At 35.6% G+C, this 25811-nt stretch overlaps 1 protein-coding gene across 2 annotated transcripts in view; it reads left to right on the top strand.

Moving 5' to 3' along the window:
- RAP1GDS1 (Rap1 GTPase-GDP dissociation stimulator 1) overlaps positions 1 to 25811 on the top strand; it is a 156505-nt gene that overhangs the window by 123649 nt on the left and 7045 nt on the right. Inside the window, exons 7-14 of one of the 2 annotated variants that reach the window (XM_068974817.1) lie at positions 11 to 136; positions 9879 to 10022; positions 10486 to 10617; positions 15499 to 15633; positions 17028 to 17153; positions 17897 to 18033; positions 19948 to 20074; positions 24500 to 24628. In XM_068974817.1, coding sequence (XP_068830918.1) covers positions 11 to 136; positions 9879 to 10022; positions 10486 to 10617; positions 15499 to 15633; positions 17028 to 17153; positions 17897 to 18033; positions 19948 to 20074; positions 24500 to 24628 — 1056 coding nt within the window. Of the gene's footprint in view, positions 1 to 10; positions 137 to 9878; positions 10023 to 10485; positions 10618 to 15498; positions 15634 to 17027; positions 17154 to 17893; positions 18034 to 19947; positions 20075 to 24499; positions 24629 to 25811 lie in introns of both variants that reach the window. The other variant, XM_068974816.1, reaches the window with a different exon arrangement.

Below are 25811 nucleotides of genomic sequence, written 5' to 3'. Positions count from 1 at the left end.
TATTTTTTAGAGTCAAGTAAAGAACAGTTTGCCAGTACAAACATTGCTGAAGAGCTGGTGAAACTCTTCAAGAAACAAATAGAACATGATAAGAGGGAAATGGTTTTTGAAGTTCTTGCTCCATTGGCAGAAAATGGTGAGAAAATAAATGCACCTCTTGATTTTTGATCATGTAGGCTTTTTCCATTTTTTCTAATATTATTTAACTGCCAGCTAAATATTTAACTCAAATTCCTTTCTTTTATTAATGATGTGATAAGTTTTATTTCAGATATCTCTAACTTTAGCTGCATTATCTATTTCATAACTATACATATATTGGCCAAAACTACTTTCCAAATTGCTTTGATTTTAAAATCTTGGGAAAGATGGTTCTGTAGCTTACACATTCTTATGCCAGTCTGGAAAAGGCAGCCGAGAGGCTCTACTCCACTTCCATACTCTTGCAGGGCAAAGGCCATAAAAGTTGGAGCACCAGGCCTACCAACTGTGTAGACACTGAGGATGAGGCTCTAGAGTGAGAAGTTGGAGGCAGTGAAGAGGCAAGAGGGAATGAGAAGGGCCTTTAAAAGAAGGCATGTCAGCAACAGTGTGAAGTATTCCACTTTAATGGTTTAAAGTAGTCTTTATACCATTTAGGCAAAAAATCTTAAGGGATACACTCTAGGAATAAGAGAGAACCAAAGGAAACAAACCATCCCATAATAATTTTTCAAATACAGTGTCTAGCACATAACCAGAGAGGACGTGAGGAGACAAGACATTGTAAGGAAGAATCAGCACAAAGAACAGGCAACAAATATCCCGATACGGGAATTATTAGACATTGACTCAAAACAGGTATGCTTATTATGTTCAAAGAGTTAAAAACAAACTTGAAAATTTTAGATAGAAACTAGAAACTATAAAAAGTAGAATAGCTGATTTGAAAAGGAAATAATTGGAAATTCCTGAATTGAGAAACACAACAAAAATTAACCTAAATAGATGAGTTTGATAGCAGATTAAATATAGTTAAATTAGAGAACCAGTGAACTGGAAGATAGAATGGAAGGAAATCCAGAATGAAATCCTGAGAAAGAAAAGGACCAATATATATAAAAGAGAATAAGAGGGAAAGGGACTCATATACATTTTTTGGAGTCCCAGAAAGAAGGGAGATGGGAGGGCAGAAGTTTGAAGAAATTTTGGCAGAGCACTTGTCAAAAGTTATAAAAGATATCAAGGATTCAAGAACCCCAGTAATTTTAAAACATTCAAAGAAATATACATTTAGATATGTCATATTGAAATTGAAAAATATATATATATAAGGACAGAATTTTAAAATTAGCCAGGAGAAAAATAGATTACCTTAAAAGAGGCAAAAGTTTGGCTGCTAACTTCTTGACAGTCGTAAAGAAAGGAGATGACAGACATGTTCTGTGTGCTGAAAGAAATACAACCTAAAATTCTAATCCCAGCGTAACTATCAGAACCGAAAGCAAATGATGTTTTCAGATTAGAAACCGTGAAAGTTAACCACCAACATATTCTCACTAAAAAGAAATTATAAAGGATTTTTGTAGATAAAAGGAAAATGATTCCTCCCCCTCCCCCCCCCCCCCCCCCCGCCCTCGCCAAAAAGGAAACTGAATCCAGAAAGAAGATTATAGGTGCAGGGGAGGAGAAAGAAGCAAAAAAAAAAAAAAAGCAGTAAATATGTATGTAAATCTCATGAATGTTGAATATACAAAATAATAAAAATAATTCATTGTGAAATCTAAAGTGTGTGTGTATATATATGTATATATATTTTATATACCACAAAATGGAGGAGGCGGGAGGAGATGGGGACAACAGAGGATGAGATGTTTGGATGGCATCACTGACTTGATGGACATGAGTTTGAGCAAGCTCTGGGAGTTGGTGATGGACAGGGAAGCCTGGTGTGCTGTAGTCCATGGGGTCGAAAAGAGTGTGACACGACTGAGCAACTGAACCGAACCACAAAATGAGTGTATAAATCTGGAGGGACATAAAAGTGAAGAGTTCCAAGACATTTGTATTATCTGGAAGAAAGTACCATTAGATTCTGATTAATGAGTCCAAATTTTAAGGTGAAGTAGAATAATTTTTAAAACCAAATGCAACTAATGTAAAGATTTGTGGAAAAGAATTTTTTTTGATACAGCATCAACTAACAAAAGAACAGAGCAAAGGGAACATGGAACAGGAGGTAAAAATAGGGATGAAAAAATATACTGGATTTAGTATTTTGGTAATTACATTAAATGTATGTGGCCTAAATGCTTTAGTTAAACTTAAGACCAACTGTTAACTCAAATTTTAAAAACCAACTAAACAACCAATACTTCTTAAGTATGAGGAGATTTAAAAGATTGAAAAAATATTCCATTCAAACCTGAAAAAAGCCGAGATAGTCATATCATCAGTACTATCAGGTAAAATAGACATTACTATTAAGAAACTTGCTAGAGATAAAGAAGGTGACGTTAGCATGATGAAAGATGCAGTTCACTTGGAAGCTATAAAAATACATATTATCCCAAAAGATTAGAAGCAAAAGTATTCAGAACTATGAGGACAACTAAATATCCACAAATATCATAGGACAAATAGACTTTAAAAAAATAGTAGTATAGAAAATGTGGACACCATGATTATGAAAATTGATTTAATGGACATACGTGGAGCCCTGCACCTCACTTCAGAACCCTTGCAAGTACATATAAACCATTTAAAATGTGTGTACTTCTCATGGAAAAAATTTTAACAAAGGATTGCCATTTTAGAGTATGTTAGAGTTTTTTTTTTTTTTTAGTAAGGAAAATGAGAACACTATCTCAAATCTTTTATGATGCATGTAAAGCCATACTTAAAGTGATTTTTTTTTTCACTCTAAAAGTATATAATGAAAAAAGCTAAAATCAGTAAGCTCAGTTTTAATCTCAGGAATTAGTGAAGAAAAACATAAACGAAACCCAAAGAAACTAGAAGGAAGGAAATACAAAGAACTGAAGTTAATGAGATAGAAAATATGTAACACAGTATAAGCATATGCTTGTCATTGTTGAGTCTGAAAAGATGTCATAGAACTGGTAAATCCCTAGTAAGATTAATCTGGAAAAAAAAAAGAGAGGGAAGGTACAAATAACCAGAATCAAGAAAATAGATCTCACTACAGATATCACAGATACTAGAAGAATGTTACAAAAATTTGATGCCCATACATTTTCAAGTATGGATGACACAAGAATAAAAAAGCCGAGTAATCTTACCTTAAATTCTTTCAAGGAATAGGAAACGCAAATATACTCACTAGTGTATTTTGTGAAGCTGATAAAATACCATCAAAGACCATAGAAGAATATAGATTAAAGGCCAGTCTCACCATGAACATAGATCCAAAATTCCCATAAACTTTTAGCAAACAATTTCCAATAATATATTTAAAAATTAATCATCATACTAAATTGGATTTATTCTGGAAATGTAGTTTATTATTCCAAAGGCAATCAATATAATTCATGACATTAAAACTTAATAAAGGGGAAAATCATATGATCTTCAGTCGCTCAGTTGTGTCCGACTCTGTGACCCCATGAACTGCAGCACACCAGGTCTCCCTGTCCATCACCAACTCCCAGAATTTACTAAAACTCACGTCCACCGAGTCGGTGATGCCATCCAACCATCTCATCCTCTGTCGTCCCCTTCTCCTCTCGTCTTCAACCTTCCCCAGCATCAGGGTCTTTTCAGATAAGTCAGCTCTTCACGTCAGGTGACCAAAGTATTAGAGTTTCAGCTTCAACATCATTTCTTCCAATGAACACCAAGGACTGGTCTTGTTTAGGATGGACTGGTTGGATCTCCTTGCAGTCCAAGGGACTCTCAAGAGTCTTCTCCAACACCACAGTTCAAAAGCATAAATTCTTCAGTGCTCAGCTTTCTTCACAGTCCAACTCTCACATCCATACATGACCACTGGAAAAACCATAGCCTTGACTAGATGGACCTTTGTTGGCAAAGTAATGTCTTTGCTTTTTAATATGCTGTCTAGGTTGGTCATAACCTTCCTTCCAAGGAGAATGTGTCTTTTAATTTCATGGCTGCATTCACCATCTGCAGTGATTTTGGGGCCCCCAAAATAAAGTCTGCCACTCTTTCCCCATCTATTTGCCATGAAATGATGGGACCGGATGCCATGATCTTAGTTTTCTGAATGTTGAGCTTTCAGCCAACTTTTTCACTCTCCACTTTCACTTTCATCAAGAGGCTTTTTAGCTCCTCTTCACTTTCTGTCATAAGGGTGGTGTCATCTGCATATCTGAGGTTATTGATATTTCTCCTGGCAGTCTTGATTCCAGCTTGTGCTTCTTCCAGCCCAGCGTTTCTCATGATGTACTCTGCACAGAAGTTAAATAAGCAGGGTGACAATATATAGCCTTTACATACTCCTTTTCCTATTTGGAACCAGTCTGTTGTTCCATGTCCAGTTCTAACTATTGCTTCCTGACCTGCATATAGGTTTCTCAAGAGGCAGGTTAGGTGGTCTGGTATTCCCATCTCTTTCAGAATTTTCCACAGTTTATTGTGATCCACACAGTCAAAGGCTTTGGCATAGTCAATAAAGCAGAAATAGATGTTTTCTTGAACTCTCTTGCTTTTTTGATCATCCAGTGGATGTTGGCAATTTGGTCTCTGGTTCCTCTGCCTTTTCTAAAACGAGCTTGAACATATGGAAGTTCACAGTTCACGTATTGTTGAAGCCTGGTTGAAGAATTTTGAGCATTACTTTACTAGCGTAAGATGTGTGCAATTGTATGATCTTCAATTCAGTTCAGTCGCTCAGTCGTGTCCAACTCTTTGCGACCCCGTAAATTGCAGCACGCCAGGCCTCCCTGTCCATCACCAACTCCCGGAGTTCACTCAGACTTGCGTCCATCGAGTCAGTGATGCCATCCAGCCATCTCATCCTCGGTCGTCCCCTTCTTCTGCCCTCAATCCCTCCCAGCATCAAAGTCTTTTCCAATGAGTCAACTCTTCACATGAGGTGTCCAAAGTACTGGAGTTTCAGCTTTAGCATCATTCCTTCCAAAGAAATCCCAGTGTTGATCTCCTTCAGAATGGACTGGTTGGATCTCCTTGCAGCCCAAGGGACTCTCAAGAGTCTTCTCCAACACCACAGTTCAAAAGCATCAATTCTTCGGCGCTCAGCCTTCTTCATAGTCCAACTCCCACATCCATACATGACTACTGGAAAAACCATGGCCTTGACTAGACGGACCTTAGTCAGCAAAGTAATGTCTCTGCTTTTGAATATGCTGTCTAGGTTGGTCATAACTTTTCTTCCAAGGAGTAAGCGTCTTTATCATCCAGAAAAACATTTCATAAGATTAAGCATCCATATATGGTTTTTAAAAACTTAAGAAACCATTACTAGGAGAGAGTGAAGAGAATATATAACCCGAATTCTGTAGAAAACTTCACACTCAGTGGTAAAACAAAAAGCATTTCCTTCTAAAGTTGGGAATGAGAAGGATTATCCCCATTTTTATTTCTTATTGTATTGTAGGAACTATCCAGTGCTATAGAGTAAAAAAGAAAGAAAAGATATTGGTAGGAAATAAGCTATCATTTTTCATAGATGATATGATTACATCCAGAATACAAAAGACTAGGTTAATCTTGAAAATTAGAATTTGGGTTGTTAGCCAAACAAAGAAAAACATCTGAAAACCCAAAGCATTGTATTTTTACATACTAGCAAAAACAGAAAATACATTTTAAAAATACATTGTTTAGTATAAAAAATATATATATTTAAGGGAATTCCTTGTTACTCCAATGGTTAGGACTCTATGCTTTCACTGCTGGGGCCCCCGAATGTGATCCCTGGTCTGGGAGCTAAGATCCTGCAAGCTGAGTGGCTTGAAAAAAAAAAAGAGAAGTACTTCAGAATAGGTTAATAAAAGATGTCTAAGATCTCTGGCAGAAAAGTGTAGAAAATCATTAAGAGAAACTAAGATCTAAATAAACAGAAAGCTATATGTATTCTGTAATGATGTTATATGGCCCCATACTGATATAAAGACTTAACTGCAGTTCTCATCAAAATCCCAAAGACCAGGAATAGTCAAGATAATGTGAACAAGAACAAGGGAGCAGAATGGGTTTTACTTCATAACAGCAGTGAAGTTTTATTCTGATAAAGCTCTATTATATTTAAAAGACAATGTAGTATTGGTTCAAAGATGGACAGGAAGACTGGTGGGACAGGATAACCCAGAAACAAATGGATGCATTAATAGATGTCTATTTTACTAAGAAAAAAAGTACCACTATGGAGCTATATGGAAAGGACAGTTTGTTAAATAAATGGTGCTAGAAATGTAGAAAATACGATTGGAGACACACATACAATCCCAGTTTTTACTATTTTAAAATTTCATTTCAGATACATTATTGAACATAAAAGTTGAAATAAGAAAGTTAACCTTAAAACATGAGATAGGAGAATATCATCACAGGCTTGCATACAGAAAATTTTCTTATATCACAAAAAGCTTAACTAAAAGGAAAAAATGATAAATTTGGTTATTTTAAAAATAAAAATTTGAGAAAAGCATGACAGTAGATGAAATGATATTTGCAACACATGTAACAAGCAGAGGGCTGATGTGTACAACACGTAGAAAAACACCCCCAAGTCACTAAGAAAAATGTGGAAAATTCAGTGGTGAAAATGTGCAAATAATTTGAGAAGGCCCTTGACAAAAGATAAAATCCAGGTAGCTAGTGAACACATGAAAATATGCTCAACTCATTAAAAATTAGGGAATGCAAAATAAAACCGCAATAAAGTACCACTGTGTACTCACTGGAAAAAATGATAATACCAAGTATTGATGAAGGTGTGTTAAAGTGGAAACTCATTAAATGCTGATGGCACTATAAATTGGTACCATTTGGAGAACAGTATCTACTGAGTTAGAGATGGGTGTTCCCAGTGATCCAGAAATTCTGCTGTTTGGTATATACCCAGAAACATGTTCATGTACACCAGGAGCCATTCCAGGAATGTCCATAACAGCATTGTTTATAATAATGAAATATTTAAACAACTTGTATCCATTAACAGTAGAATAACATGGACTATCCATATTATGGAAAAATACACAGTTACGGAAAGGAATGAAGATAGCCATAACCAGTAGTGTAGATGAGTCCTATAAACATTAAAAAGAAAAGGCCAGCACTGAAAAATATATGATTCCATTTATATGAAGTTTCAAAAAAAGCTAAAATTAAGCTGTAGTTTTTTAGGAATGATTATTTGGTGAAATTGTAAAAGTATGGATATGTATGGATATCAGGGTAGTGATTTGAAAGGGACGGATATCTGACAGGAAAAGTCACAGAGGGGTTTCTCGGGTTGTTGGTGATGGATTTCTTGATTTAGGTAATAGTTCTGTGGTTATTTAATGTATTTAATAATAAAAGTTGATTAAGCAGAACATAGGGACTTCCCTGATAGCTCAGTTGGTAAGAATCCACCTGCAATGAAGACAATGACCCTGGTTCAATTCCTGGGTCAGAAAGATCTGCTGCAGAAGGGATAGGCTACCCACTCGAGTATTCTTGGGCTTCCCTTGTGGCTCAGCTGGTAAAGAATCCACCTGCAATGTGGGAGACCTGGGTTTGATCCCTGGGTTAGGAAGATCCCCTGGAGAAGGGAAAGGCTACCCGCTGCAGTATTTTGGCCTAGAGAATTCCATGGACTGTATAGTCCACGGGGTTGCAGAGTCAGATACAACTGAGCAACTTTCACACTTAAGCATAACGTATATTTATATGCTTTGTTGAATTTGTGGAATTTTCCCAGCACTTAGAAAAGATTTTTAAATATACATTCATACAGATATACACATAAATATATATAAAAAAACATGATACATAAATGGTAGTGATATAAGTAGATGTCCTTGGGCAGAATGGTACTGATAAAAGTGTGCTAGGCTGTCTGCTTTGGCGGAATGCCTTGCTAATCCTTTTTAATAAGGCATTTTAAGCATCCCATATATATATGTGATTACAGTTAAACTGTGAGAAGAAAGATCTCATAGTTTAACCTTAGCACATGTTATATTTTCTGCATGCCTTAGATCTTATGGGAGAAATTTATTTTTCATCTCATTTCATGGTTTGGCCAAATAGGAAATTTTCATTGTGACTTTCAGGTAGTTTTATGCCAGAGAACAACCTGTAACCTTCCTTGGAGTATTTCATAATAACTTTTTATTTATTTGTTTTGTTCTCAACTATCTTCACTTGTGTTTTATAACTGTGAAGTGGACTGAATGATAACTTTGAAAATTTGTGTCTGGACTATCCTTAGCATATCATCCTTGGTTTTCCTTGTATGCAAAGGAGAGTGATTCCAACATTTAAACTGGGATTTCTATAATTCAAGGTTTTTTGTACTTTTTAAGGCTTTTTCGTCATGGCTTTCAATTCTAGTCACCGCATATTTCTAGTTCTATCATTCTGTAACCAAGGAAACGCCCTACTTTCAGCATGGCACAGTGCAAGTATACCTTTAAAAAAAATATTCTAGGTTGAATATTCTGTGTATTCTGAAATAATATGCCAAAGAAGATCAGTGGTCCTAGTGATAGGGAAAAAAGGCCAAATTTTTACACATTAAAATGGTCTGAATGAAAAAGTCTTAAGTTTGGGGGGAAAAAAAAAAAAGGTCTGTTTCTCCCAAATAAGAAGCTCACACTGCCCTTGCTGTAGATATATGCATATACAGCTTAGGGAAACTGAAGACTAAAATAAAATCCAATTAAACAATAAAATTTAAGTTTGAAAATATCTGTGTAGCTAATGTATTTCTAAGGTCAGTTGATCAACATTTACCTTAAGCAGTATCAAATATACCCAAAATATTTAAGTAGACCAATTTAGGTTAAAACACAGGGATGAATGAAGTTGATACAATATCTGCTGAATTGGGCGAGAGAGATATGAATGTGAATATAAAGTCTTCAGTGAAATATGTTCTATAATGAAAGAATATTTAAGATATTAGTATAAACAATATTGATTCAATAGACAAATATAGTTTGCTATGAAGATAGTGTTTTAAAATACAATTGGGATGTAAAATCTGCTTAAAATTCCTTAGTTATCCATCAAAAAAATTCAAAGTTATTTTTTCTTTCCACTTTTATTATGAAAATTTAAGAACCTATTCAAATGTAGAGCAAGTATAATATAATGAACCACGTTCCCATCACTTGCAGAAACTTCAAATTAATGAGGACCTGAAGCTCTTTTTTAAAACATGACTTTTCAAGTTCAGAAAGTTACAAATTAACTGCCTTAGAAAAATAACAGTGTACCAATATGAATCCAAATATACATACCTTGTGATATACTTTGAAATTTACTAATACCTCTTTTCAGTATCTTGGTATTCAAATTCCATTAGTGGATATATTTTAACTATATCATCTGTGTGTGTTTTATTTTAAACAGTGTGGGATATTTTATAGTGTTGCCTTTTAAATGTGAGTATAATCTCTAGAATAACAGTAGATATTACTTGCCTTCAGAGCTGAGAATCAATTTGTTTAGGTGCTGGCAGACATTCTGAAAAGTGACATAATATCAAATGGAAAAATGAAATAAAGCTCTTGTGTATTTAAGCTTCACTGTCTGTTACTTCCTTTTGAAACTCAGATCTTCAAAGGAGTATTATCTAAATCATGTACTTTCTTGGTGTCTTATAATTCTTAATAATAAATTGCTTATACCAGAACTCTTATTTCATCTTAAATTTTGGTTATTTTGTACATATTATTCTTTAGATGCTATTAAACTACAGCTTGTTGAATCAGGCCTGGTAGAATGTCTACTGGAGATTGTTCAGCAGAAAGTGGATAGTGACAAAGAGGAGGATATTGCTGAGCTCAAAACCGCTTCAGATCTAATGGTTTTATTACTTCTTGGAGGTGAGTTATAATTTATGTCAGTAAAAAACATGATTGTCAGATTTTTTAAAATTTATTGTCTCTTTTGTAAATACTTCATTAGGCATTTTCTCTCATTTTCCTGTCACATTTAATCTTGTTGATGTGATGATTTTGAAACACATCATAAAGAGAACTAGAGATAATGAACCTGGACAGGAGGAGTCTTTACTCTCTTACACAGTATTTAAAGAGCTGTCATTTAGAAGAGACAGCTATGGTGCCAAAGGTCTAAAAGCTAAATGGCTACTTGGGATTTAGAATAGAAAAATTCTAAACCCTTTTGTCCAGTCTCTACTAAAAGTTTATTATAAAAAGAGCCATTACTTCTCCCTTTATGAATTGTGGATTGTGAAGTATATGATTTCCCAGTTGGGTATTCAGTTAAGAATATGGATGTGTCACTCCTAAGTATTTCCCTTGTATCTGTTTCATTTATCTCTAGATGAATCCATGCAGAAATTATTTGAAGGAGGAAAAGGTAATGTCTTTCAAAGGGTACTATCTTGGATTCCATCAAATAACCACCAGCTACAGCTTGCTGGAGCATTGGCAATTGCAAATTTTGCCAGAAATGGTAAGCATATTAGTTCATTCTTATTAAATCAGACTTTCTATATTTTAGAATTATGCTTTGCCATAACATGTACTAAACCTAGAACCATTCAGAAGCACATGCAGAATCTCTGTGTACTACTACCTTAATTTTTCAGAAATCTGAAATACTAATAGCAACTTGCCCAACAAATTACATGTTTTATGTACTTCAACTAAAGGCTGATAGTTTAAAGATAATGAACAGTGACTTTGAAGTCCTTCTTTTTGAATACTCTACACTTCAGAGATGAATAAACTTTAGTCCCGTGCTAATATACTTCCAATCTAGGAGGATATACTCTTTGGATTTAGATTTTATCTTGGATTTAATAATCTGAGTATTCATTATTGTGCCTCAATTTATACTCTTATGTCTACAAAACTTAAGTGTGGGTGATCTACTGGTTTAGGCTGGAATATTTACTTAAATAATACTTCAGAGGCACCAGGCCTTCATGTATATTTCTGAAGTATGATACTTCTGCTGTTCATTCTAGAAACTTACTCTTATACTGTATCTAGGAAATATGAGTTACTTTTGTTTTTAATTTTATTTTATTTGAGTATTAACTCTTGTTATAGCATGTTTTAATTATGACTTATTCCATTTTTCATTCTGTCTTTTTGGGGACCATCTTTAGCTCCTTAATGTTGAAAATAAGACTTGCAAAATATTGATAATTCATGAAGCTAAATGGGAGTTAAATAGTAATTATTATAATATTCTGTTTTATAAATGTTTCAGAAATTCTGCTTTAAAAAATAATTTAAATATCAATCATGATAACAAAATTTAGGGTACTGTTACTGTAATGTTGGCAGAACACTGGCATACTTCATTATAAATGGAAACAATTGGCAGACACATTAAGCATGTGGTTTCTACTTATTCATCTTCTGACATACTGTCAGGATCTCAAGTAGAGATTTTTGGGGCCAATTTAAAAAATTTTATCTATTTTAAGAATCTTATAACCCCACTCACACCTATGGACAGATCAACTAAACAGAAAATTAACAAACATAAACTTTAAATGATACAATAGACCAGTTAGACCTAATTGATATCTATAGGACATTTCACCCCAAAACAATAAATTTCACCTTTTTTTCAAGTGCTCACGGAACCTTCTCCAGGATAGATCACATCCTGGGCCATAAATCTAACCCTGATAAATTCAAAAAAGTTGAAATCATTCCAAGCATCTTTTCTGACCATAATGCATTAAGATTAGATCTCAATTACAGGAGAAGAACTGTTAAAAATTCCAACATATGGAGGCTGAACAACACATTTCTGAATAACCAACAAATCACAGAAGAAATCAAAAAAGAAATCAAAATATGCATAGAAATGAATGAAAATGAAAACACAACAACCCAAAACCTGTGGGACACTATAAAAGCAGTGCTAAGAGGAAAGTTCATAGCAATACAGGCATACCTCAAGAAACAAGAAACAAGTCAAATAAATAACCTAACTCTACACCTAAAGCAATTAGAAAAGGAAGAAATGGAGAACCCCAGAGTTAGTAGAAGGAAAGAAATCTTAAAAATTAGGGCAGAAATAAATGCAAAAGAAACAAAAGAGACCATAGCAAAAATCAACAAAGCCAAAAGCTGGTTCTTTGAAAGGATAAATAAAATTGACAAACCATTAGCCAGACTCATCAAGAAACAAAGAAAGAAAAATCAAATCAATAAAATTAGAAATGAAAATGGAGAGATCACAACAGACAACACAGAAATACAAAGGATCATAAGAGGCTACTGTCAGCAATTATATGCCAATAAAATGGACAACGTGGAAGAAATGGACAAATTCTTAGAAAAGTACAACTTTTCAAAACTGAACCAGGAAGAAATCTTAACAGACCCATCAAAAGCACGGAAATTGAAACTGTAATCAGAAATCTTCCAGCAAACAAAAGCCCAGATCCAGACGGCTTCACAGCTGAATTCTACCAAAAATTTCGAGAAGAGCTAACACCTATCCTACTCAAACTGTTCCAGAAAATTGCAGAGGAAGGTAAACTTCCAAACTCATTCTATGAGGCCACCATCACCCTAATACCAAAAGCTGACAAAGATGCCACACGAAAAGAAAACTACAGGCCAATATCACTGATGAACATAGATGCAAAAATCCTCAACAAAATTCTAGCAATCAGAATCCACCAACACATTAAAAAGATCATACACCATGACCAAGTGGGCTTTATCCCAGGGATGCAAGGATTCTTCAATATCTGCAAATCAATCAATGTAATTCACCACATTAACAAATTGAAAAATAAAAGCCATATGATTATCTCAATAGATGCAGAGAAGGCCTTTGACAAAATTCAACATCCATTTATGATAAAATCTCTCCAGAAAGCAGGAATAGAAGGAACATACCTCAACATAATAAAACCTATATATGACAAACCCACAGCAAACATTATCCTCAATGGTGAAAAATTGAAAGCATTTCCCCTAAAGTCAGGAACAAGACAAGGGTGCCCACTTTCACCGCTACTAATCAGTATAGTTCTGGAAGTTTTGGCCACAGCAATCAGAGCAGAAAAAGAAATAAAATGAATCCAAATTGGAAAAGAAGAAGTAAAACTCTCACTGTTTGCAGATGACATGATCCCCTAAAAGACTCCACCAGAAAATTACTAGAGCTAATCAATGAATATAGTAAAGTTGCAGGATATAAAATCAACACACAGAAATCCCTTGTATTCCTATACACTAATAATGAGAAAGTAGAAAAGGAAATTAAGGAAACAATTCCATTCACCATTGCAACGAAAAGAATAAAATACTTAGGAATATATCTACCTAAAGAAACTAAAGACCTATATATAGAAAACTATAAAACACTGGTGAAAGAAATCAAAGAGGACACTAATAGATGGAGAAATATACCATGTTCATGGATCAGAAGAATCAATATACGGAAAATGAGTATACTACCCAAAGTAATCCACAGATTCATTGCAATCCCTATCAAGCTACCAGCGGTATTTTTCACAGAGCTAGAACAAATAATTTCACAATTTGTATGGAAATACAAAAAACCTCGAATAGCCAAAGCAATCTTGAGAAAGAAGAATGGAACTGGAGGAATCAACTTGCCTGACTTCAGGCTCTACTACAAAGCCACAGTCATCAAGACAGTATGGTACTGGCACAAAGACAGAAATATAGATCAATGGAACAAAATAGAAAGCCCAGAGATAAATCCACACACCTATGGACACCTTATCTTCGACAAAGGAGGCAAGAATATACAATGGATTAAAGACAATCTCTTTAACAAGTGGTGCTGGGAAAACTGTTCAACCACTTGTAGAAGAATGAAACTAGATCACTTTCTAACACCACACACAAAAATAAACTCAAAATGGATTAAATATCTAAACGTAAGACCAGAAACTATAAAACTCCTAAAGGAGAACATAGGCAAAACACTCTCTGACATAAATCACAGCAGGATCCTCTATGATCCACCTCCCAGAATACTGGAAATAAAAGCAAAAATAAACAAATGGGATCTAATTAAAATTAAAAGCTTCTGCACAACAAAGGAAACTATAAGCAAGGTGAAATGACAGCCTTCTGAATGGGAGAAAATAATAGCAAATGAAGCAACTGACAAATCTCAAAAATATACAAGCAACTTATGCAGCTCAATTCCAGAAAAATAAACGACCCAATCAAAAAATGGGCCAAAGAACTAAATAGACATTTCTCCAAAGAAGATATACAGATGGCTCACAAACACATGAAAAGATGCTCAACATCACTCATTATCAGAGAAATGCAAATCAAGACCACAGTGAGGTACCACTTCACACCAGTCAGAATGGCTGCGATCCAAAAGTCTGCAAGCAATAAATGCTGGAGAGGGTGTGGAGAAAAGGGAACCCTCTTACACTGTTGGTGGGAATGCAAACTAGTACAGCCACTATGGAGAACAGTGTGGTGATTCCTTAAAAAAATTGCAAATAGAACTGCCTTATGACCCAGCAATCCCACTGCTGGGCATACACACCGAGGAAACCAGAATTGAAAGAGACACGTGTACCCCAATGTTCATCGCAGCACTGTTTATTATAGCCAGGACATGGAAACAACCTAGATGTCCACCAGCAGATGAATGAACAAGAAAGCTGTGGTACATATACACAATGGAGTATTGCTCAGCCATTAAAAAGAATACATTTGAATCAGTTCTAATGAGGTGGATGAAACTGGAGCCAATTATACAGAGTGAAGTAAGCCAGAAAGAAAAACACCAATACAGTATACTAACACATATATATGGAATTTAGAAAGATGGTAATGATAACCCTGTATGCAAGACAGCAAAAGAGACACAGATGTATAGAATGGACTTTTGGACTCTGATGGAGAGGGAGAGGGTGGGATGATTCGGGAGAAGGGCACTGAAACATGTATACTGTCATGTAAGAAACGAATTGCCAGTCTGTGTTCGATACAGGATACAGGATGCTTGAGGCTGGTGCTCGGGAATAATCCAGAGAGATGATATGGGGTGGGAGGTGGGTCCAGGATTGGGAACTCATGTACACCCGTGGCAGATTCATGTCAGTGTATGGCAAAACCAATACAGTATTGTAAAGCAAAGTAAAGTAAAAATAAAAATTAAAAAAAAATCTTATAATCACACTTCTCACTCAGTAAACAAACAAAAATCTCGTAAGTCTGATGTGAGAAAGAGATGGAATTCATTTTATTTTTCTGTAGCTCCATTTTCCTTAATGTAGATAATGGGCTGGCATGAGTATTACAAAATATTTATAAATATTTGTAAAGAGGGGAAAAAATGTTTTCTGTTGTTATTTAGATGGAAATTGTATCCATATGGTAGACAATGGAATTGTAGAAAAACTTATGGATTTATTGGACAGACATGTAGAAGATGGAAACGTAACTGTTCAGCATGCAGCGCTAAGTGCCCTCAGAAACCTAGCCATCCCAGGTAAGTCGTAAGAATGGGAGCCAACTGTGTAAGAGATAAAATCTATTGTTTTGGAAAGATATTTACTTTATGTGATTTGTGGACCTACCCTGACCAAGAAAAGAAAAAATCATAGTCTTCAGATTGCTTACATTTTTCTTACTAATAAATGGAGATTATATGTTAAAGAAGTTTTCTGAGACTACACAAGCACAATCTTCCTTTTTCAGATTATTCAAATATTCTATTACGTTTTGTGAACTCCCAGATTTTCATCATACTGTATAGTTAAGATTTTTAAAGCATCTTCAGTTGAGGTAAGATAATGATATCAATTCATAGAATCCCCTAAAGATGACTTTTAAGAATTTTTTTTTCCCTACAAGCAGACGTGACATTATTTTCCTTTTGGACTTTTTGTATTGGGCTATAGCCAATTAGCAGTGTTGTGCTAGTTTTGGTGAACAGAAAAGGGACTCGGCCATACATATACATGTGTCCATTCTCCCCCAAAACCCACTCACATCCAAGCTGCCACATAACACTGAGCAAAGTTCCATGTGCTATACAGTAGGTCCTTGTTGGTTATCCATTTTAAATATAGCAGTGGGTACAGACATACAGTTTTTTTTTTTAACTAGCCTTAATGTGCCTTTTTGGATTACTAGTCTTTCAAAATAACATTATCATGGGAAATAATACAGGATATAGTTAAAACTATCCTGTTATTCCACTTTCTAATGGTAAATTTCTGGTTAGGTAAAAATAGTGTAACATATGAAAATGCAATCTATATAAAATAAATTTGTTTCATGTAGCAGATTAAGGTTGCTTATTAATGTCTATAATATCTATATTAACACACTTGAGTCAAGGATAGAGGTAAAAAGAGACATTTATTAAAGTTGAGGAATCATGCTTTTTGTACATATGAAGACAACATTGTCAGATTTCCTTTACAAATTATTAGCTTTTTTTATTAGATTTTAAAAGCCAGTAAATGTGATTTAGTATGTTGTGCTTCTATCAGTTCAGTCCAGTTCAGTCACTCAGTTGTGTCCGACTCTTTGCGACCCCGTGAATCGCAGCACGCCAGCCCTCCCTGTCCATCACCATCTCCCGGAGTTCACTCAGACTCACGTCCATCAAGTCAGTGATGCCATCCAGCCATCTCATCCTCTGTCGTCCCTTTCTCCTCCTGCCCCCAATCCCTCCTCAGAGGATATTTATCCCCCAGACCTAGCATTCCCAATCCCATTCTTAAAATTAACAGAAAAGTAATAGGATTGTTTTTAAGTAGAAAAATGTAACATGGAGCCTTAAAGCTAATAAGACACTCAAAAATTATATTGAATTGAATGATTATCATCAAAAATGCTAACATAATTTTAACCAGTCTCTCTGTCTCTCTCTAGTTGTAAATAAAGCAAAGATGTTATCAGCTGGAGTCACGGAGGCAGTTTTGAAATTCCTTAAATCTGAAATGCCCCCGGTTCAGTTCAAACTCTTGGGAACATTAAGAATGTTAATAGATGCACAAGGTAAGAGAAATTCTTTCCTAAGGTGTAGGTTTTGTATGAAAAAGGACCTGTTTTTAGCTTTCATAATTATGTAATCATAGAGATAAGTAGCAAATAAAAGGCAAAAGAGATTGGTTTTAGATCCCCATTAATTAATTTCCATATTTGTTATAATTGACTTTAAATGGAAATTATATTGTACTTCTCTTCATTTGTAGGTATAATCTAGGTTTTAGATTGATTTATTAACAGTTCTTGGAGGAATTTTTATGTTTTGGCATTTGATATACTGATTTTACTTTGTCTTCAAAATCTTTGTTTCAATACAGTGACAGTCAAAAATTTTTTTAATTTGTTTTACAAACAGGGAGATCATGTTTCTGTTTACAGAAACAATGAAAACTAATCCTCAGAATGAGTTATATTTATTTATTTCTAAATTCTAAACTTTCTATGTATTGACTCCTTAGAGTACTGCTGAAAACTGTTTGGTACAGTTTTCCAGAGTACTAACAGACTACCAAGCTGAGCCAAAAGAGTATAAAGTTATTCCATTTTTTATAAAAGTCCATAACTTTATATAAAAAATCTCAATAATCCATTAGATGCAGAGTATTTTGTAGTTCTTATTTAACAAAATTGTTGTGTTCTGTTTTTTTAGACCTGTAATTTTCCTTCACACTCTCACATCTTTAACTAGCTGTTTTAGTTGATTGCCTATTATTGATTCATTCCTTTGTGGTTTGCCTTCTTTCCTATAGCAGAAGCTGCTGAACAACTGGGAAAAAATGTTAAACTAGTGGAGCGTTTGGTAGAATGGTGTGAAGCCAAAGATCATGCTGGTGTGATGGGAGAGTCAAACAGACTACTCTCTGCCCTCATACGACACAGTAAATCAAAAGTAAGTCTGAGGAAACCATCCATTTATTTATGAAACAGATTAAAAGAAGATGGCAAGAAAAAAATCTTAAAGGTACTCCTTGTCTTGAGTAAATCTCCTTCATATAAATAATTGACTTCACCACAGTAGCTATCCAGCTGGTTGGTCACAGGAATGTTCCTCCCCATCACATGCTATCTCTGGGTGTCTTTCCCTGGAGCAAAAACAGCTGGTAACTTGGACCTTCCTACCACCTGTCTCACCTAGAGCAGCCTGAAAGCCCATCCATTTCATTGGCACCAGTACAGGACCAAGTGTATTGTTGACGAGATGGAAAGTGTTGAGAAAGAATAGCAAAATTACTTCCTGTGGTCCTCCTTTTACCTCTTCTCCATCATAACTGTGCTCTCTTGGGCCCAGAGACAGTCACCAAAGGGGGAGAGAAGTGGGCATTAAGATGAACTTTGTGCCAGGTTGATTCTGTAGAGAATTAAAATGCTCCCAAAGGATTTTAAGCAGCAGGGTGCCATTATTTGGTTTTCCTAGAAAGATGACTCTATGGCTTATTTACTAGGGGCAAGGAAAACAAAGCTATTTCAAATATATACATGCAAGATGATGAAGGGCTGAACTAAGGATTTGGGTTGAGTAATTTGAAATTGCTGATATTTGACCATTTTGACACAAAGAAATAAATAGCATATAGTTCAGCCTAATAGAAGCAGTGAGGATGGAAAAGAAGAGAAGGATTTGAGAAAGATGTGGGTGGTAGAATTGACAGAATTCAACACTGGGGTCAAAGGAGAAGGAGGATTTAGAGAATTCCACATTTGGGGCTTAGGACCAGGTGGGGTCATCATGTCATTCATCAAAATGAGAGACTATGGGAAGAAGTGACATTCCAACTAACTTGCTTATTCCCAAATCACTCTTCTGTCCTTCTTGGAGTCTTTACCATAATTCTTTGCTCCATTACATGAGGTCTCTTACCAGTGGTTTCATTTAGGCAAACCATAATTCTGTTCACTAGATTAAATCAGACAAACATGTTTTGGCATCTGGATCTGGAACTCTGAGATTCCTGTTACATGTGGCGGTTAGGCCAACAAGAACTTGAGTTTGAAGGCAACAGAACCCTAAGTGAGATGAAGACAAAAGTGAGTCCTAGAAATAAGTGTAGCCATTTCCTTTCATCTAGCCTTTGCTGTATACTTTTATGTGTGCTTTTCATGTAATAATTTTGTATAATAAAAACCTATGAGATAGACACTTAAATTATCTCAAGTGAAATCTCTGAGATGCAGAGAGCTTTTGTAATTTGCTCAAAGTCAGTGAGATTTATTGAGTCTGGAGCCCACTGCCCCACTGCCACAGGAAAGGACAGAGTTGTAGGTACTATGAGAAATTAGGGAGACAGAATTTTGGTTTAAGTTCTCCTCAAGTCCTGTTGTATGTAATCTTACTTTGTCAGATACAACAAAGGTTTTAAGACTAAATAGATACATGCATACATATATACATAAAAAGCTTCACCTGGTTCATCTGAAAGGCAGCCACCTGGTATTATATTAATAATAAAAATTTGAAAGGAGGAACTTTTCATTATTATTATTATTCCAAGATTTATTCTGTTTTGTTGATCTCATGGTAGGAACATTTGGGTCTATGGCACTTTTGTTTGTTAGCTTCTGGAACTCTCTTCCTTGATATGAACTGCAGTGGTCTTTTTTGCTTAGGTAATTTAAGTTGTCATCTTTGAATTTATTTAAAGCTAGAAGCTTTTTCCTTCTCTTCTGTGAAGAAAAAAAATTATGGTTAAATGTAATGATTCATAGGGAAACTGTCAGAAAACCACTCAACAGTGAATTGATTGATTGTAATGCAGTTTATGTTTAAAATTAAAGTTTATAATTTCATGATACTTATTTATTGTAGGATGTAATTAAAACCATTGTACAAAGTGGTGGCATCAAGCATCTAGTTACCATGGCAACTAGTGAACATGTAATAATGCAGAATGAAGCCCTTGTTGCTTTGGCACTAATAGCAGCTTTAGAATTGGGTAAGTACCCCAGTGACAAACTTATTTTCTCCTATTTTTATCTTGGATGAAAGGAAGCACAGGAGTGGAATAGAAGTCAGACAAAACCTTTGACTAGAAGCATTTTGCCAGTGTGTGTCTATACTATATCTGAGTATATGGAAAATCATACTCTATAAGATTGTCACCGTAGGTGTCCCTTTTGGTTGTCCTTCTGGTGACATTTTTAAGGCAATGCTTTAATGTTAGTTTGACTTTTAAATGATATCTCAAATTTTAGGCACTTAGGGAATTTCAGCAGGCCTCATGGGAAAATGAAATAATATTTAGAATACAATAGCAAGCTTAGCGTTAGCTGCTCTTCCAGCCACTGAGATCCTCTTCTGTCTACACTGCTGATTCTGTCTCTTGCTGGTCTCTTCTCGGCCACCACGGTTTCTGTTGCTTTACAGTATCACCTTCATTCTAAATGTTCACCTTTTATGTCACTCTTCTGTGTATGTACACTCAGAATTCCCCCAGAGCAGAGTCTGAATGATTCAGTTAGTCTCTTTGTGCAGTATCCCTGTTACTCAGAATTCTTCAGGAAAAGCTCACTCAAAGACAGATAGTTTATGGGAGGCAACTTTGTGTCAGGAACCAAGCTCTGATACGTAGTCAGCTGGAGACAGTGAAAGTCACGTGGCCTGAGGTAAGACCTGAGGCTGCCTTACACAAAGGAGGCCTGTAGACATAGTAGACATGTCCTGTTCCGTTCAGAGATACTCAGGTAAATACTGTTAACTGATCACTTCAGTTCTAAGTGATGACTTATGTCCATAACTCTCACTGTGGGGAATTCTCACTCTCACCAACCATTATCCCAGGAAGGAGAAGCTAAAAGGTAAAAGTGGTATATCTTCCTCTAGTGTCAGATTTACTCAGATTTCAGGTATGAGAGATTTGAATTTTTTGTCCTGTTAACAGGTTATAAACTTTAAAACCATATATAATTTAAAAAAAAATCATAGGATGTAAAAGTTTCTTGAATGTTAAAGCTAGAAAAGACTTCAAGCTTCCCAGGTGGCTCAGTGGTTAAGAATCTGCCTCCCAAAGGAGGAGATGTGGGTTCCATCCCTGGGTTGAGAAGATCCCCTGGAGGAGGACATGGCAACCCGCTCCAGTATTCTAGCCTGGAAAATTTCACAGACAGAGGAGCCTGGGGGGCTACGGTCCATAGGGTCACAAAGAGTCAGATACAACTAAGCACGCACGCATGCACACACAAGACTTCAGGAAGATGTATGTCACTTTGGTCACTTAAGTTAAAGATGCTGTGGAGGTCAGTTTGAGTCCTGGCCTAGCCTATGATTTCCTCCATGGGTAGGGGAGATGACTTCATCAGAAACTATGATGAAGAGGTGAGAATTGGTGAGGACACTGAATGCCAAAGAGAGTTCATGACTTGATTTTGTAAAATGGCTTACAGTGATAAAGCAATTTTAGAAGATCCTTGACCTACCAACCTGGGGTGAATCTGGTCTTGTGCCCTTCATTACTAGTATCTTCTAAATAGGCTTTAATTTTGCCTTCTTCTTAATAACTGAGCATTTGCCTAAGTCAGATTACTTTACCATAGAACTATATAAAATGATAATACATAATCACATTTGTTATCATTATCACCTAGTGTTTCCTAGGCTCCTTGAGCCTAAGATTTAAAAAGAAGGCCATACTACCTTTTTAATATACAACACACTTTGAAAACCATATTTTTCCAAACCTGTATCCTTTCAGGTTTTGAGATACAATTAAGGAATTATAAAATTTTTGTATGATAATAGTATTAAAGCAACATTTTAAAGAGTCCTTTTTTTGTTGTTTTTTGGTAATTGTAAATTCACATGCAATTAAAAGAGATAATAAAGATGCCTTTACAGTGTGCCCAGTTTTGCCCAGTGGTAACATTTTGCAAACCTAGTATAACATCCCAACCCCTGATAAAATTTACCTCTAGTTCAGACTTCCCCAGTTTTACTTGTACTCAATATCTATTTATGTTAAATTCAGTTTGATCACCTGTGTAGATGTATATGAACAGTTCTAACTCCACAAGGATCCTCCATTCATAACGACACTCATCTGCCTCCTACCCTCCTAATCCCTGGAAACCACTAACCTACCCTTCATTTCTAAATTTTTTTTTTCATTTCAGAAATGTATGAATGGAATCGTATATGACCTTTTGAAATTGGCTTTTTTTAATCAGCGTAATTTCGTCATTGATGTGTGTCTATAGTTTATTCCTTCTCATTACTGAATCGTATTTTATGATTTGTATGTACCACGACTTGTTTAACCATTCACCTATTGAAGGACATCTGGGCTGATTCTACTTTGGGACTTTTAAAAATAATGCTGCAAAGAACATTCATGTATAGGATTTTATGTAAACACAAATTTTCATTTTTCTGGATAAATGCCTAGGAGTTGTAACTGCTAGGTTGTATGATAACTGCATGTTTGATTTTTTAAGAAATAACAAACTGTTTATGAGAGTGGCTCTGGAAAACATTACATTCCTGCCAGCACTGTATAACTGACCTAGTTTTCTCTTTACCCTCACCAATATTTAATATTATCCCTAATTTTTAAAACTACAGATGTTGAACATCTTTATGTACTTCTTTTCCATCTTATATATTCCTTGGTGAAATACCTCTGTCTTTTGCCAATTTTCTAATTTTTTCTTAAACTATTGAGTTTTAAGGATTATTTGTGTCCTGAAAGTCCTGTAGTTTTACATTTAAGTCTGTGATCCTTTTTTAGTTAATATCTATATAAAATGTGAGATTTGGGTCAGGGTTTCTTTTTTTTTTTTCCTTGCTTATGGATCTACTTGCCCCAGCACCATTTGTTGAAAAGGCTGTCTTTCCTCCTCTGAATTGATTTCGTCAAAAATCAGTTGAGCATATTTCTGTGGATCTGCTTCCAGGATCTTCTTTCAGTTCCTCTGTCCTATGTGTCTGTCTGTCTACCAACACCACACTGTCTTGATAACTGTACCTATATAGTGATCTTCATATCAAGTAGAGAAATTCCTCCCACTTTATTCTTCTTTATCAAGATTGTTTACCTCTTTTAGGACCTGTGGTTTCCCACACAGATTTTAGTAAAAGCTTACCTATTTTCTCTAGAAAATCCTATTGGGATTTTGATAGGATTTGCAGGGTACCATTCTCTTAAAGATACATTCTAGAATACATATAGAGGAAATTATGTGACTATAGGATTTGCTCCAAAATACCTTGGAGTGGGTGAGAATAGGTGGATAAGAAGAGAGACAGAGAATACACAATTGGCCATGATAATTTTTTTTAATTTTTTTTTTTAACACCAAGAACATTTTGTATTGAGGTATAACTGATTAACAAAGTTATGATAGTTTCAGGTGAATAGGGAGGGGACTCAGCCATACATATACATGTATCCATTCTCCCCCAAATCCCCCTCACATCCAGGCTGGCGCATAACATTGAGCAGAGTTCCATATGCTATAGAATAGGTCCTTGTTGGTTATCAATTTTAAATATCACAGTGTGTACATGACTTTCCCAGAGTTCTAAACTATCCCTTCCCCCTGGCAACCATGAGTTTGTTTTCTAAGTCTGTGAGTGTCTTTGTGTTTTGTAAGTAAATTCATTTGTATCATTTTGTTTTAGATTCCACGTAAAGGGATGTCATACGCTATTTCTCCTTCTCTGTCTGACTGACTTCACTCAGTATGGCACTCTAGGTCCATCCATGTTGCTACAAATGGCCTTATTTCGTTCCTGTTAATGGCGGGGTAATATTCCATTGTGTGTGTGTGTATATATACACCACGTCTTCTTTATCCATTCCTCTGTGGATGGACATTGAGGTTGTTTCCATGTCTTGGCTATTGTAAAGAGTGCTGCAGTGAACGTTGGGATGCATGTGTCTTTTGGGGCCATGCTTTTCTTTGGATATATGCCCCAGAAGTTGGGATTGCAGGGTCATAGAGTAGTTCTATTTTTAGTTTTTTAAGGAGCCTCCATACTGTTCTCCATCATGGTTCTACCGGTTTACATTCCCACCAACAGTCCAGGGTTCCCTTCTCTCCCCACCCTCTCCAGCATTTGTTTGTGGATTTTTTGATGGTGGCCATTCTGACAGGTATGAGGTGATATCTCACTGTAGTTTTGATTCCCATTTCTCTAATAACTAGCAATGTTGAACAGCTTTTCATGTGCCTATTTGGTCATGATAATTTTTGAAGATGGTGACAGTACATAGTGTATCTATCATACCATCTTTTCTGCTTATCAGTTCCTTTCAGAGGGTTTAACATGATCATTTTCTGAAAGGGGAAGCAATTTTTAGCCAGACTGTACCAGGTTTATACCCAGTGAATATAACTGATCCTTTAATTATTTCATGTTCCAGGTACTGCTGAGAAAGACCTAGAAAGTGCTCAACTTGTACAGATCTTGCACAGGCTGCTAGCAGATGAGAGAAGTGCTCCTGAAATCAAATACAATTCCATGGTCCTGATCTGTGCTCTCATGGGATCTGGTACGTGTTTCCTCTGTCATTTGATATTCATCAACATATGGTTGACATTGAATATAAAATAATAGTAAATGGTGGCTTTGGGTTTTAAAAGCATTAAAAATTTATGGAAGATATAGGGTTACATTTACATTGCAAATACTTTCAAAAGATTCTTAGTAATAAAAATTATATAGCACACTATAGGTAAAAGTCAGTTAAGAAATTAATAGGTTTAAGTTTCATTAACCCTAAAATATTATTTTATATAAAGAACAAGTTCTGATTTTGTGTACCATGATATCAGCTAAGTAATTGGTTCAAGAAATTGGCATATCTTGGTATATCTTTCATGGACACTGGAGAAGAGCATGCATCCTGCTGTTATCAAGTGGTGAGTGTTATAAATGTAAGATCCTTTTGCTTGGCAGTGGTGTTTCTATTGATATACTCTTGCTGATTTTCTACTACTTCTGTCAATTATTGAGAGAGCAGTGTTGAAGTTTCCAACTGTAAATGTTGATCTGTCTTTACCTCCCTTCAGTTCTATCAGGTTTTGCTTCATATATTTTGCAGCTCTAAAGGTGCATGCACCTTTAGGATCACTATGCCTTCCTAAAAGAATTTACCTTTTCATCTATATGTAACATTTCTCCCTGTCTCTGGTAGTAATCTTTGCTCTGAAGTCTATGTGATATTAATATAGCTACTCCTACTTTCTTTTGAATAACATCTGCTTGGTTCTTTTCTACCCTTTTAGATTCAGTCTGATGTATCTTGTATTTGAAGTGTAGGCAGCGTGTTGTTAGGTCATGTGTTTTTAATCCACTCTATCATCCACTACCCTTTTTTTAAAAAAAAATGCTTAAGGATTACATAATTTCATCCAGAGTTGGCTGTCAGTACCATTACTACCATTTATTAGACAAGGAAGCCAAGACTGTGAAGGAAATAAGCACCACATTGCAGTGGTGCTGGGTGAGGAGTGGTGAATGTCAGTAGTCCTGTCTGGTTAGCAACTTTCAAGGTGATGGCAACAGCCAAGATGGTGGGCAGTAGAGGCGGGTGAGTATCAGGAAAGCCTCTCTGGAATTGAGCCTTGATGGGCAGGGTTGAGTTTCTAGATGGACTTTTTTGTGCATACACCAAGGATGGATCTGTCTCTTGGGATAGGGTCACCTCATCCAGGTACAAAACCAGAATGGTG

This window comes from Capricornis sumatraensis, chromosome 7 (assembly GCF_032405125.1).
Source record: "Capricornis sumatraensis isolate serow.1 chromosome 7, serow.2, whole genome shotgun sequence".
Lineage (NCBI taxonomy): Eukaryota > Metazoa > Chordata > Mammalia > Artiodactyla > Bovidae > Capricornis > Capricornis sumatraensis.
This window is presented reverse-complemented; position numbering and strand designations above follow the sequence as displayed.